The 12804-nt window shown below is 34.3% G+C and overlaps 1 protein-coding gene across 1 annotated transcript; it reads left to right on the forward strand.

The window, feature by feature from the left end:
* The first annotated feature begins 1725 nt into the window (after positions 1 to 1725).
* Positions 1726 to 10323, forward strand: LOC136271944 (uncharacterized). The gene is made up of 2 exons (XM_066072541.1): positions 1726 to 2346; positions 7551 to 10323. Exons 1-2 carry the CDS (start codon positions 1731 to 1733, stop codon positions 7952 to 7954), a joined length of 1020 nt encoding a protein of 339 aa, XP_065928613.1. The 5' UTR covers positions 1726 to 1730; the 3' UTR covers positions 7955 to 10323.
* Positions 10324 to 12804: the final 2481 nt, after the last annotated feature.

Raw genomic sequence — 12804 nt, forward strand, 5'->3', positions numbered from 1 at the left:
GTTGTACCTCGGACTTGGTCTTCGTTCTAACTGCTCCAGACGAGTTATTATATTATGCAAGGTTTTCAAAATGTCATCTTCCTGCTCTTTGGAATCTGCGCCTACCATTCTTACTGCTCTCTTCCTCTCAGCCCCATCTCCCAGTATCGACTCGTATCTCTCTATAATGTCTACAGCTTGGGCAATGGTGGAACAATTCCGGTCAATGCAGCGGCACTTCATCTCCAGAGAAATAGACTTGTATAACTGGTTTAAGGCCAATGCTTCTTGTGCTCTAGCATCTAAGTTAGGGTGGGCTCTTTGGGACATCTGTCTGAGGTCATCTCCTAATGATGCAATCGATTCGTCTTGTTTGCGTTTCCTGCCCTCCAGCCTATGCTGGAGCATCAAAATGCTCTATTCTCCTGACAATTCCTGACAGGAATAACTCATTATAAATAAATCAATTAAGAATAATTAAAGTGTTCAATTCTACCTAATAACTGTTCTTGTACTAATTCTATATCTAAAGCTGATGAATTACTTACTTACTACATCAAGTAATCACTATCTTGGAATAGGGACTATATCCTTGGATAAAACTACATAAAGCTAACAACACTGACTGTATTACTCCTATTCTGGGGCAGAGTTAAATAGTACCAATTAAAAGATCTAATAGAATTAGAAAACATGTCTACAAGTAATGCATTAAGGATTAGTTAATAACAATATTATTTTAACAGTATCTACTTATACTTGCTATTCATAAATGCAAATGTTCAAATTATTGCGCCAAGTGAACTACTTGATGATGTCACACAATGGCAGCCTACATGCACTAAGTGTAGAAGCCATGTTATTTATAGTAAGGATTAACTTATATCATCACTGAAACTACTGTAAGTACATTTTAATGCTGATCATCAATAGGTTCCTTTATCCATAAAATGAAGAGTTCTTCATGAAACCTTGTCAAATAAAAATGCTTTAGGAAATAAGTATGTGCATGGATAAAAATAAAAAAAACATGGGACCGACCAACACAGTGTAATATAAACAATAAACAATGACAAACGTTGACATCAATGACCATGATTAATGGTAAATTCTTGAAATAGTAAAATCCACCCCTTATATAAAATCACTTAAATGGCTATTACAGTCCTATTACATCTCATTTATGATCAAGATAAATTAGGGTCGGTCTCTTAATGATGAAATAAAAACGAATATCGTAAATGTCCTTATAAATGATAGTGTTCATTTTATAATTTGACGTTAATATTAAACATATTCCAATTTTAGGAATATCAGTTATGTCAGAATTAGAGAGGGGGAGGAGGATAAAAAGAAAAAAAAAGAGCTGTTATTTGTTTATCATCTTGCTATCTAAAATGTGTTCAAAAAGTAAGCTACATTTTTTTATCTCCCAGGTAAACGACTTCAGGGATAAAATTCGGTCGCCGTTTTATCTGCCCGGTTTTAGAAACTCAGATAATATTCGTTTGTTTCCATCCCTCCAATGGAATTTTAAATTCAGTTGCACATTTTACTCGTTTTAGAATATTTATTTAAGAATCACAAATTATCTAGTGAAAAAGAAATTGTTGCATTAATTTCAGTAAGCAAATTATGCATGAGATCAACGTGTCAAGATCTAAGTATTTAGATCGAACATCGTAATAACCTGCATGTATTTAAGGCAAATTTTTCAGACAAAGTTTGTTGGTTTAAGAATGAACATCAGAATGAAATTTCAAGATGCTGTTTACTGTTTTATTTTGCTCCTTCTACATGTATGTAACATAGGAGAAACGGTAGGATTGATGGTACACGGGAACACAGGGAACTTAACCGACAATATTCACGGGTTTCCTGGACAAAATATCGACCTAGTGGACATGATGCAAATGCTTCTGAACCAGACTGCGGAACTGGACATTATGAAACAACAAACGGCGGCAGAGATAGAAAACTTAAAACAAAAGACTGCAGAGATAGAAAACCTGAAACAACAGACTGCAAGTGACCGAACCACCATACAGTCACTTCAAAATCGAGTGTTCTTCCTGGAAGCAGAACTTAACAAACTGAACGTATCCAAACTCCCCTCTATCCAGGAGTTCTCCACGTATCTGAGTAGCATGAACCAATTAACTCATAATATGGCGACAAATGAGGCGAATGATAGAAACCTGACACAGAGGTTAGACGTTGCGGTTAAAAGTCTAGATGACCTTAAAGTCCAGGTTAGATACACAAGCCTGTCATTGTTGGATATTAGACAATCTATGACAGACGAACTGAATGGTACCTTACAGGCAATTCAACTGGTTGAGGATAGAGTAACCGAACACATTAAAAGTAAGTATGCCATTATACAAAAATTGTTCAATTTCATCACTGATACCTTTCTAAAGCGGGTATTCTACTTAAAATATTCATTCTTTCGGACAAATTAGTTAATTTTTCAATTGACTAATAATTCTATTCAAATTCAATAAGAAATTCTTCGGGAATAATAGATAATTATTAGTAATTTGTATGCATAATTATTTTTTTAACAAAAAAATTATCATTTTTATATTCAATCTGTATATTTTGGAACAGTTGTTTTCAATGTAAGAGAGTATGTATTATACACAATCAAAGATACTGGTGATGCTTTCTTGTTGTGGTTTAAACACTTTTATAGCGTTAGAAGTCGCAATTTTAATCATGCTATTTTCAAACTTCACCATATCTTTTATTTAGATTAGCGATTCTATGCAATCATTCCACACCGTTAATTTTCGTTTGGATTTTAATTTAAATTCAAAGGGGCATAGGCACCATTTTGCTTAAATTTTATATTTCTATTTTCATTGTTTTCATTGCTTTAGAAATGCATTTCTAATGATTAATCTAAAGTTAAGAGTCAGTCGTGGAGGCACATGTATAAGCAAGATACAGAGCTCACAATTCTTTGATATGCAAACAAGGCTCGTGCACTGTTTATGTTTGAGAAATAAAGTACGAGTTTTCGTGAATGTTGCAGAATAACCTCCGAGGTCGAGAAATGTTGTTTTGAAATATAAAAGCCGAGGCTTTTATATTTCAAACAACATTTCGAGACCGAGGAGGTTATCCTGCAACATTCACGATAACAAGAACTTTATTTCTATTCTACTAACAGCTCAGTATTTCTACAGATCATTTCTCCTATAGAGAGACGATCTAGGTCATTTTGACAGCTGTTCCGTGTAACCCCAATGGTTTTGTTAGTAATGTTTACATGTGTATTGATCAAAAGAATCACATGCAGACGACAGAATTTTTCTTTGGATTTTTAATACTCTTTTCTTATTTATAAAATATCTTTGAATCATGTTCCTGATATTTTAAGGAAAATTTAATACGATAATTACTACTACACGTTATATATTTTATGTAAAAACACGCAGTGAAAATGTGCTAGGGAGGTCCTAGGAACAGCCGCATTGATCTCTTAAAAATAAACATTTGAGGCAATACACATCGTTTTGACTGGAACTAACACGTGAAATTGACATGGTTTAAAAAAAAAATTAACAGTTTGAAGTTGTACTTTCATGATCAGTGCGAGACAAATAGGTATTTCTGATCTGATAATTTACTGATGACGTTCGTGGTATATTGGAGAATAATGTCCGCGGCATCTCTTTGATCTCGGCAATAACTGTAGTAGAATGTTCAATATACCAGTTGAAGTTCATTTATAAGCTGTTTTTTCCTCTCTTCTAATTCGTTTGAAGCTTAAATAGACAATTCCCAACATCTATCACATTCGGAACTTTCACTTCAACATTCAAAACGAAAGCAACAAGAGGCCCAGGGGCCACATTACTCACCTAAGCAACAATTGCCTTAACTCTGATCAAATTAGCATTACAGTATTAAAATAAAAATATCTTGACAACTAAGTACAGTATATCTTGCTAAAAAAAATTGAATATCTGCCAAATTGTATCCACATCTTTTTTTTTTGGTAAATACCAAGCCCCTTTCGCTGTTGTACCTGTAAGAAGATTTTTCTCTATTCCTATATACCCTCCCCCCCCATTTTGTGGCCGCACTTTTCACTAGGGAAACATGGTTTCATCAAACTTAAATCTGAATAACCTGTGCTTTCACACTAAGTACTGAGTTTTGGACTGAAGACTTTCCCAGAATATTTTTTAAGATTTTCTCTATATATTCCTATGTAAAAATTTAAACCGCCATTGTGGCCCCGCCCTATCCCTAGGAACTATGATTTTGCAAACTTGAATTTACACTACCTGACGATGCCTCTAAATAAGTTTATGCTTTTCTGGCCAAATAGTTTTTAAAAAGAAGATTTTCTCTATATATTCCTATGTAAAAATTCATTCCCCATTGTGGCCTCACCCTACCCCAGGATTATTTTTTAAACAATACTTCCACTCAAATTTGGGCTTTCCTGGCCTAATAGTTTTGAGAAGAAGATTTTTAAAGATTTTCTCTATATATAAATATTTATCCCCCATTGTGCCCCCTATCCCCAGGGAACATGATTTGAACAAACTTGAAACTACATTATCTGAGAATGGTTAAACGCCAATTTGAGCTTTCCTGGCCTATTAGTTTTTAAAAGAAAATATTTTAAAGATTTTCTCTTTATATTCCTATTAAAAATAATCCCCCAACTCTACCCTAGGGTCCATGATTTGAACAAACTTGAATCTGAGGATGCTTCCACTCAAATTTGAGCTTTCCTTGCCTAATTGTTTTTGAGAAAAAGATTTTTAAAGATTTTCTCTATATATTCCTATGTTAAAATCCATTCCCCCATTGTGGCCCCGCCATTTCCCCAGGGACAATGATTTGAACAAACTTGAATATACACTACCTGAGAATGCTTCCATTTTAATTTGTGCTTTTCTGGCCATATAATTTTTAAAAGAAGATTTTTAAAGATTTTCTCTATATATTCCTATGTAAAACTTGATCCTCCTATTAAGGCCCCATCCTACCCCCGGGGACAATGATTTGAACAAACTTGAATCTGCACTACCTCAGGATGCTTCCATTTATATTTGAGCTTTTCCGGCCTGATAGTTTTTGAGAAGATTTTAAAACTTTTTCTCTATATATTCCTATGTAAAACTTAATCCCCCTATTGTGGCCCCACCTTACCCCCGGGGACCATGATTTGAACAAACTTGAATGTACACTACCTGAGGATGCCTTTACACAATTTTAAGTTTTTCTGGCCGAATAGTTTTTGAGAAGAAGATTTTTGAAAAATACCAACAAATTTTCAATAATTCTCAATTATCTCCCCTTTCATTTGAACAAACATGAATCCCCTTCACCCAGTGATGCTCTAGGCCAAATTTGGTTAAAATCTGCTCAGTGGTTCTGGAGAAGAAGAAGAAAATGTGAAAAGTTTACAACGACAACGCCGCCAACGCCAACGCCGACGACAGACAACGGACAAATTTTGATCAGAAAAGCTCACTTAAGCTAAAAACATGACGTAAGCTTTGTTTACATAACAGAGAATTGTTACCCCTGTATCTCGCTTAAAACACGACGACTAACAGTCAAATTCTCATTGACTATTAAAAATGCTTTGCTGAAGCAGTGTAAACATTAAAACGAAAAAATACTTTTTGACCATGCCCCTTTAAACAGATTTAAAAAAATTAAGATCGCTTCACAAACCGTTTTTTACGTAATCGGGGCGAGTGCACTCTTGGTGATCATGAAAACGTATCGAAAGAGAATACCCACAGCCGGGGGCCTCACCAGAGAGGGCGAGTAAATCACTTAGATTAGCGAAGCACATGCTATTATTACTAATCCAATCATTCTTACTGTGTTGAATAATTCATCAATGTGAATTAAACATTATATTTGAGAGAAAATTACACATTTTTGTGCATGTACATACGAGCATGTGCAGAAAATCTTCATTTAGAAAAAAAGGCTGAAGGAAAAGAAATTTAAAGTGTCACGTAAAACACGATTTGTCCATCCACAATATTATACCATCCAGTAGGCGTTATTCAAATAAAGACTAAGATCATTATTTGTCAACGATGTATTTATTTTATCTGTCTCTTTGTTTATAATATATCTAGTACATTCTCCTTAGCCAGAGATGTAGGCGAAGGGGTATCCAAAAAAGCACGATTTGTCCATAACTTGTTCAAAACAGTACTATTTCATAATAATCGTATCATAAATGATTTAAGTCCATCCACTGGTACAATGAAAATAAATCATTAATAGTCAACGATGTATTCATTTCGCGTTATTTCATATCTTAAGATTATCTGTATTTAGACAATTAGTGATATAATTTTGAAATTGTATCATTATTGGACGGGAATGTTAATGATAAAGTAATATCATTAAATGTCAAGATTCAGACCACAAATGCAACAAAAGCTAATTAAAGGATACTGTGTCATTAGAGAGTTTTCCATGGGCTTTGACCATTAATGAAACAATTACTAGTAATTATGAATGATGAATAGCATTGTTTTTTCAAACATGCATTTTTTGCATGCCACTCTGCCTATTTCCATGTTAAATGTAACTGTAAAGAATTTTAATATATTATGCAATCGGGTTTATCTGTAGTTTTTAATTTTTCTACTGATTTCAGCTTTATTATGATAAGTACATGGGTATAACAAACACGCTATTTTGCATAATTACGCAAATCCTATTTTGATTAATGACGACCCATTCTATGTTTTAGTTTTAGTTTACTAGATTGTTTTCACTACTTGTATTACTGACTAACTCCTTCTCCGTACCTCATTTATGGATATTTGAGGTAAAAATATCATTTGCGTATTTTAGCTCAGAAAAATGCGAAAAGGGGACTAATTAATTCTCGAAATAAAAGGCAAAACGATCTAAAGAAATTTTTTTTATCATATTTTGTTATTCTACAATATTCAATTAACCTTGTAGTAGCTGAGTATGCATACTCGTAAAAAGTAGTGGTTTATATAAGCTTGTGACTAAAACTTAAAACCTTAAGTATATACCAAAAGAATTGGTAAAGCAAAGTAGAAACTGATTGAATAGTTAATCTAATACTCCTCTTAGCTATGAAAAAAATAATTAAACAGAGGCTAATGCAAAATAGCAAATATGCAAATTTAAAACAATACTAGCTATTTCATACATAATTGTTAAAGTCCATCCCCAAATGCAATAAAAATTATATCATTTAAGGTCAACAATTTTGTTTTTTTTCTCCTTTCATTACTGGAAGTGAACTTTGACAGTGACATGATTTTGAAATTGTGGCATTAAATTACGGTTATGAGTTGATTAATAATAAAGTTATATCATTAATGGTCGAGATTCTGACCACTAATGCAACTTTATAGCATAAATGTTTTGCATCATTAAAAACTGCTACAACAAGAGATTTTTGTTGTTAAATTGAAACTTTCTTTTTTCAATTTCTGTGGTGTGATCTTTTTTTTACATTGATAATTATTTTTCTTTAAAAAATGTGATTCATGTAAACAAAATCTAATCATTAATCAAACCTCTTTCAGATATGTCTAAAAAAATAGGATTTACAGCATCGATTTCGTCTGGTAGTTCTACCTGGAACAGCGGTACTCTGGTATTTCCTGCGGTGATCACAAACGTCGGGAATGGATACAACCCAAGTACCGGCGTATTTACCGCACCCATAGCGGGGGAATATGTCTTCTTTGTCAATGTGCAGGCTGCCGGTACTAATACCATTTATCTAAACGTCGTGCTGAATGGAGTAGTTAAAGTCAGAACATATGCGTATGGTGGTTCTTACGTCTATAACAACGCAGGTCCAAACCTGGCAGTGTTAACTTTACAAAAAGAGGACAGAGTGTGGATACAACATTACTCTGGTCAAGGTTATCATAGTGACAGCGGTCATATAACCACCTTTTCAGGGTTTCTTCTCCAGAATTAAATTCAAACAAGGCGAAACTAAAAGGTTAAGGCGAGTACGAGTTTAATGACCGTCAAAATAATAATAAATTTAAAAACTGTTTATTTTTATGAAAACAGTGCTAAATATCAATAACAAGTGAAGGTGTTCACCCAGATACTTTTTCTTCTACTTTGGAAACTTTGTTTCACGTTACAGTTGAAAATAGATCACTTTTTTTACCTTATCAAAAAATTAACATGAGGCCCATGGACCACATCGCTCACCCAAGGAACAAATAGAAAGATAAAATCAGCTTAATGGAGTCATAATACAAACTATCTGGACAATATAGTATACTACATGTAGATCATGTATAAATAAAAATCCATTCCTCCCTGGATATTCTAATGTTTATTATAATTAGTCCCTTTTCTAACAGGGTGATTTTATAGTCAGATCACATGTTGAGCAATGCAGTTCCAAAAAAGATTCTGAACAGTTGTTTATATATGGGATATAAACTGTCATCAAATTCTGAGCCCCTTGAAAGGCCAAAGAATCGTCCAGGGGCCAAAGTCTATCAATTTTAAAGAATCAGCAATATGTCAAAATAATTGCATATAAATAAAAGTATATATTATTACATTTCAGCTTTTTTAAATATTTAAAATGTTTTTCTTTGTAAATTCCCAATATGGCTCACCCTACTCCTCAAGATTTTGATTTGAACACATTTGAATCTTCATTATCTGAGGTTGCTTGCACTAAAGTTTCAGCTTTTCTAGGCATAGAGTTTTTTAGAAAAATATTTCCCCCTAAATATTCTTATATAACCCCCCTCCCCCCACGTTGTGATCCCGTCCTACCCCCGGGGGTCGTGATTAGAACAAACTTGAATCTACCCTACCTAAGGATACTTCGACACAAGATTCAGCTTTTTTCGCCGATTGGTTTCTGGTAAGACTTTTAAAGATTTATTCTGTATATTTCTATGTAAAAATTTGGCCCCGCATTGTGGCCTACTGTACCTTCGGGATCATGATTTTTACGCAACTTGGAAATGCTTCCAAACAAGTTTCAGCTTTCCTGTCTGATGAGGTTCTGAGGAGAAGATATTTGAAGATTTACTATATTATATTTATCTAATGTAAAAATTTGACCCCCATTGTGGCCCCACTCTACCCAAGGGGGTCATGATTTTCACAACTTTGAATTTACACTTTTTGAGAACAAGATTTTTAAAGATTTTTCCAATTCTATTCTTAATAAAAATTCGACCTCCATTGTGGCCCAACCCTACCCCCGGGGGTCATGATTTTCACAACTTTGAATTTACACTACCTAAGGATGCTTCTACTAAAGTTTCAGCTTTTCCGGCCAAATGGTTTCTGAGGAGAAGATTTTTAAAACATTTATTATACAGTACCGTCAACGCGGATCCCGTATTTGACCGCGCTCCCCCCGCGGTTATTTAATCCTTTCCGCGTTACACCATCGCGGTTAATTCATCGCGGTCCTCGCTGCAGCCATGTTTAAACCGCGGCGGTGTGACCTACCGTTGAACAAGGTGATCGGAGATTTTTACCTGTATGCTATTAGACAATAAGACGGCCACCTAACACTAAGAGTCATTCTATACTGGCCATGTCTGATGTATTGTTTTCATTTCACATATTAAACGTATTTTTAATGCACGTTTTCAAAACGCCTTATCGATTATTTTAGAATTGTTTTAATTAATGAATCATCTGCACCCGTAATAATTTTCATGTAACTGTTGATATACCTATTATTTCAAAAATATTTAATCATTTTTATAATGTAATCTACATGTCGGAGAGGGTTAGAACTATAAAATATTATTTTTCGATTTTTTAATGATTTTAAACATTTCCGACTACAAAAATGTTTTAATCCATATCAGTTTGTAGCTTGTTTTACGGCACTCTCTCGATACTCAAGACAATTAATCTAGTCCGTGATAGGCACATGCTACACGGAGAACGTTTACCTACGGTCAACGGCATGATATGAAAATTTTACTCAACCCTTAAAATACTAAATTATATTGACACAATTTTAAGTGAGTTCAATATGAAGCTACAACACAAATGTACATGTAGTATTAGCTGCGAATACCGTTTTTCGTAACCGCCCCCTCCACCTCTTCAACGTTTTAATGACTGTGAAAGTACATGTAAATTGTACTTGACTTTAGTCCCAATTGTTTAACACAAAGGTGTGAAACCATCGCATTGACGGGAAATCACTCTACGCTTGAATGCACAGAATACACTGGTACATGTATATGAGACAGGGGGATAATCCTGAGAGAGACTGTCGATACTCAAGACAATTAACCTAGTCCGTGACAAGCACATGCTACGCGCTGTACGTATACCATACGATCAACGGCAAAATATGAAATTTTACTTTTCCCTTAAAATATAAAAAGATATTGATATCATTTTATGTGTGTTGAATATGAAGCTACTACACATATGTCGTATCTGCAGCGAATTATAACGTTTTTTGTACCCCCCTTTCCAACGTTTTAATGACTGTCAACTGTTAACTGTATTTGTCCTAATTGTTTTACAATCAGGTGTGAAACCATCGCACTGACAGGATATCACTCTTCGCTTGAACGCACAGAATTCACGGGTATGAGGCAGGTGGATATTCCTTGCAACAAGTGACAACCAGAAATTCTTCCCGTATATCAAACAATTTATCTAACAGTTAAACAATAAATAATTGTTTCATTTTACTGCCTTCTTTAACTGTAAAAGGTGTTTAACATGTCTCTTCCCCCGAAAAGAGAGAGAGAGAGGGAGAGAATTAGTTTTATTTTTAAATAACGTTGTATACGAACTAAACTTCATAAACACGGTGTCAAGCATTAAATTAAACATCATAAACAGTGTGAAATACTTTATTGTTAGACAAACTTTTTTTCCTTTTTATACCTGAAGACTAATAGAACGAAACTGTTTTCCTTTATCAAGGAAAAAGCACGTGGTGCAGCTCGCAGGCTGATTTGATTGACAGGTGAAGCACGTGGACTGAAACTGCATATTGGTCTTTTATGAATACTTAACTTAGGAAATTTTTATATTATTATATTTCAGTTGAATGCAGTGGCGTCGTGGGGAGGGGGGGGGGGCTAAAGAGCATTACCCTCTCTCTCTCTCTCTCTCTCTCTCACACACACACATAAAGATCGTAGATAAAATCAAGATCGGCGACACTCAATCAACATGCTCAAGAAGCCTCCTCTGTAAGATAGGTGTACGGTTAGACGAAGCCGTACGCAATTTGGAGATTTTCTTTTGTCTTGAATAGGTGTGAAAACCCCTAGAGCATGTCGTTTTCTACCCTAGGTTTGTTAATCACTATACACAGGAAATGATCGCGACTTATAATTAATATACACAATGAATTAAATGTGTACAAAAATAGTTGGCATTTGAATTTTTTAAAAAGTAACTCGAGATGTATGCATTTAATAACATGTACAACTTCCCATGTTGTTTTGTGATGTAACAACTTCATTCCATTTCTTGTAAAGAAATGTCTATCTTCACGCACACCAGAACGCCTAGCCATTGTTTTATGAAAATCACAGAATATACGTGTATATACCTGTATCTTTTCAGGGCAACACTTAGTTTAAAACTGAATAAAACCCGTGCGATGTGAAGAATCATACAATTTTAATCATGAGTACCTTTTTCCTTTGTGTTTTAATTAGAACTGATTGTTCTTTGAACATTTAATTGTGAGCAGGTGTTTTTATAAGGCTACAACTAGTCGGTCTTCAGAGCTGGTTGAAATCAATTTCCCTAACAAATTATAAAATTTTTATCAAAACAATGACGTTTGTTACAGCAATTATAAAGTCGTGATTTTCCGTAATTTGAGCGATTAAGCCACTTTTAAAAGTTGAATGAATTTTTAACGGTTTCATAGGATAAAATGATTATGAAAAATAAAAATATACGTACCTGAATATTTATAAAGTAAAATATCTAATTTAAGTAAATAAGTCTTATTAATTTTATATTTTTTTTGTAAGATTTTAAAATTTAATTTAATCGTATATCGATAGATCAATAAATTAGTAAATCATGATTTTTCAAACACCTGCAGGCATGGCTCATTTCACCTTGGATTGTACAGCTTTAAATGATTAGAATTCAAATATTACCCCAGTATTACCAAATAAACAGCAAATATTAAAAAAATATATTTACCTTCAAAATATGTGATTTTCTATAAAAGGATCATGATTATCGTTATGCATTTGTTAACTTACATTTATGTTTAATTAATGCATGTTATATTTTTTTTAAATCGAGGGAGATAACTCGTGTTCCTTTCCGATACTTTTTAACACCTGTAATCGATCGTTCAAACCGCGGGGGTGTTGTCATTATGGGTGATTGTACCGCGGGGGCACGCGGTTTTTACCTGAGACAGGTGTTTAAACCGCGTTGCAATTTGGACCGCGGGGGTGCGCGGAAAATACGGGATCCGTGTTGACGGTACTGTATATATTCCTATGTAATAGTTCGACTCCCGTTTGTGGCCCCACCCTACCCCCGGGGATCATGAATTTCACAACTTTGAATTTACACTCCTAAGGATTCCTTCACAAAAGTTTCAGCTTTCCTGGCCGATTATTTTATGAGAAGAAGAATGAAAAAAAAAATTCCCTGGACATTCGTATGTAAAAACTCGACCCTCCATTGTGGCCCCACCCTACCTCTGGGGATCATGATTTTTCACAACTTTGAATCTACACTACCTGGAGATGCTCAACACAAGTTTCACCTTTTCTGGCCAATTGGTTCCTGATGAGAAGGTTTTTAAAAGATTTATTTTAT

This window comes from Magallana gigas, chromosome 9, assembly GCF_963853765.1.
Source record: "Magallana gigas chromosome 9, xbMagGiga1.1, whole genome shotgun sequence".
Lineage (NCBI taxonomy): Eukaryota > Metazoa > Mollusca > Bivalvia > Ostreida > Ostreidae > Magallana > Magallana gigas.

Bases quoted from the DNA above. Each gene is read 5' to 3' on its own strand.
- LOC136271944 (XM_066072541.1), top strand. From the start codon at position 1,731: ATGAAATTTCAAGATGCTGTTTACTGTTTTATTTTGCTCCTTCTACAT. The intron at 2,347-7,550 runs GTAAGTATGCCA...AACCTCTTTCAG, and splicing joins AGTAACCGAACACATTAAAA to ATATGTCTAAAAAAATAGGA.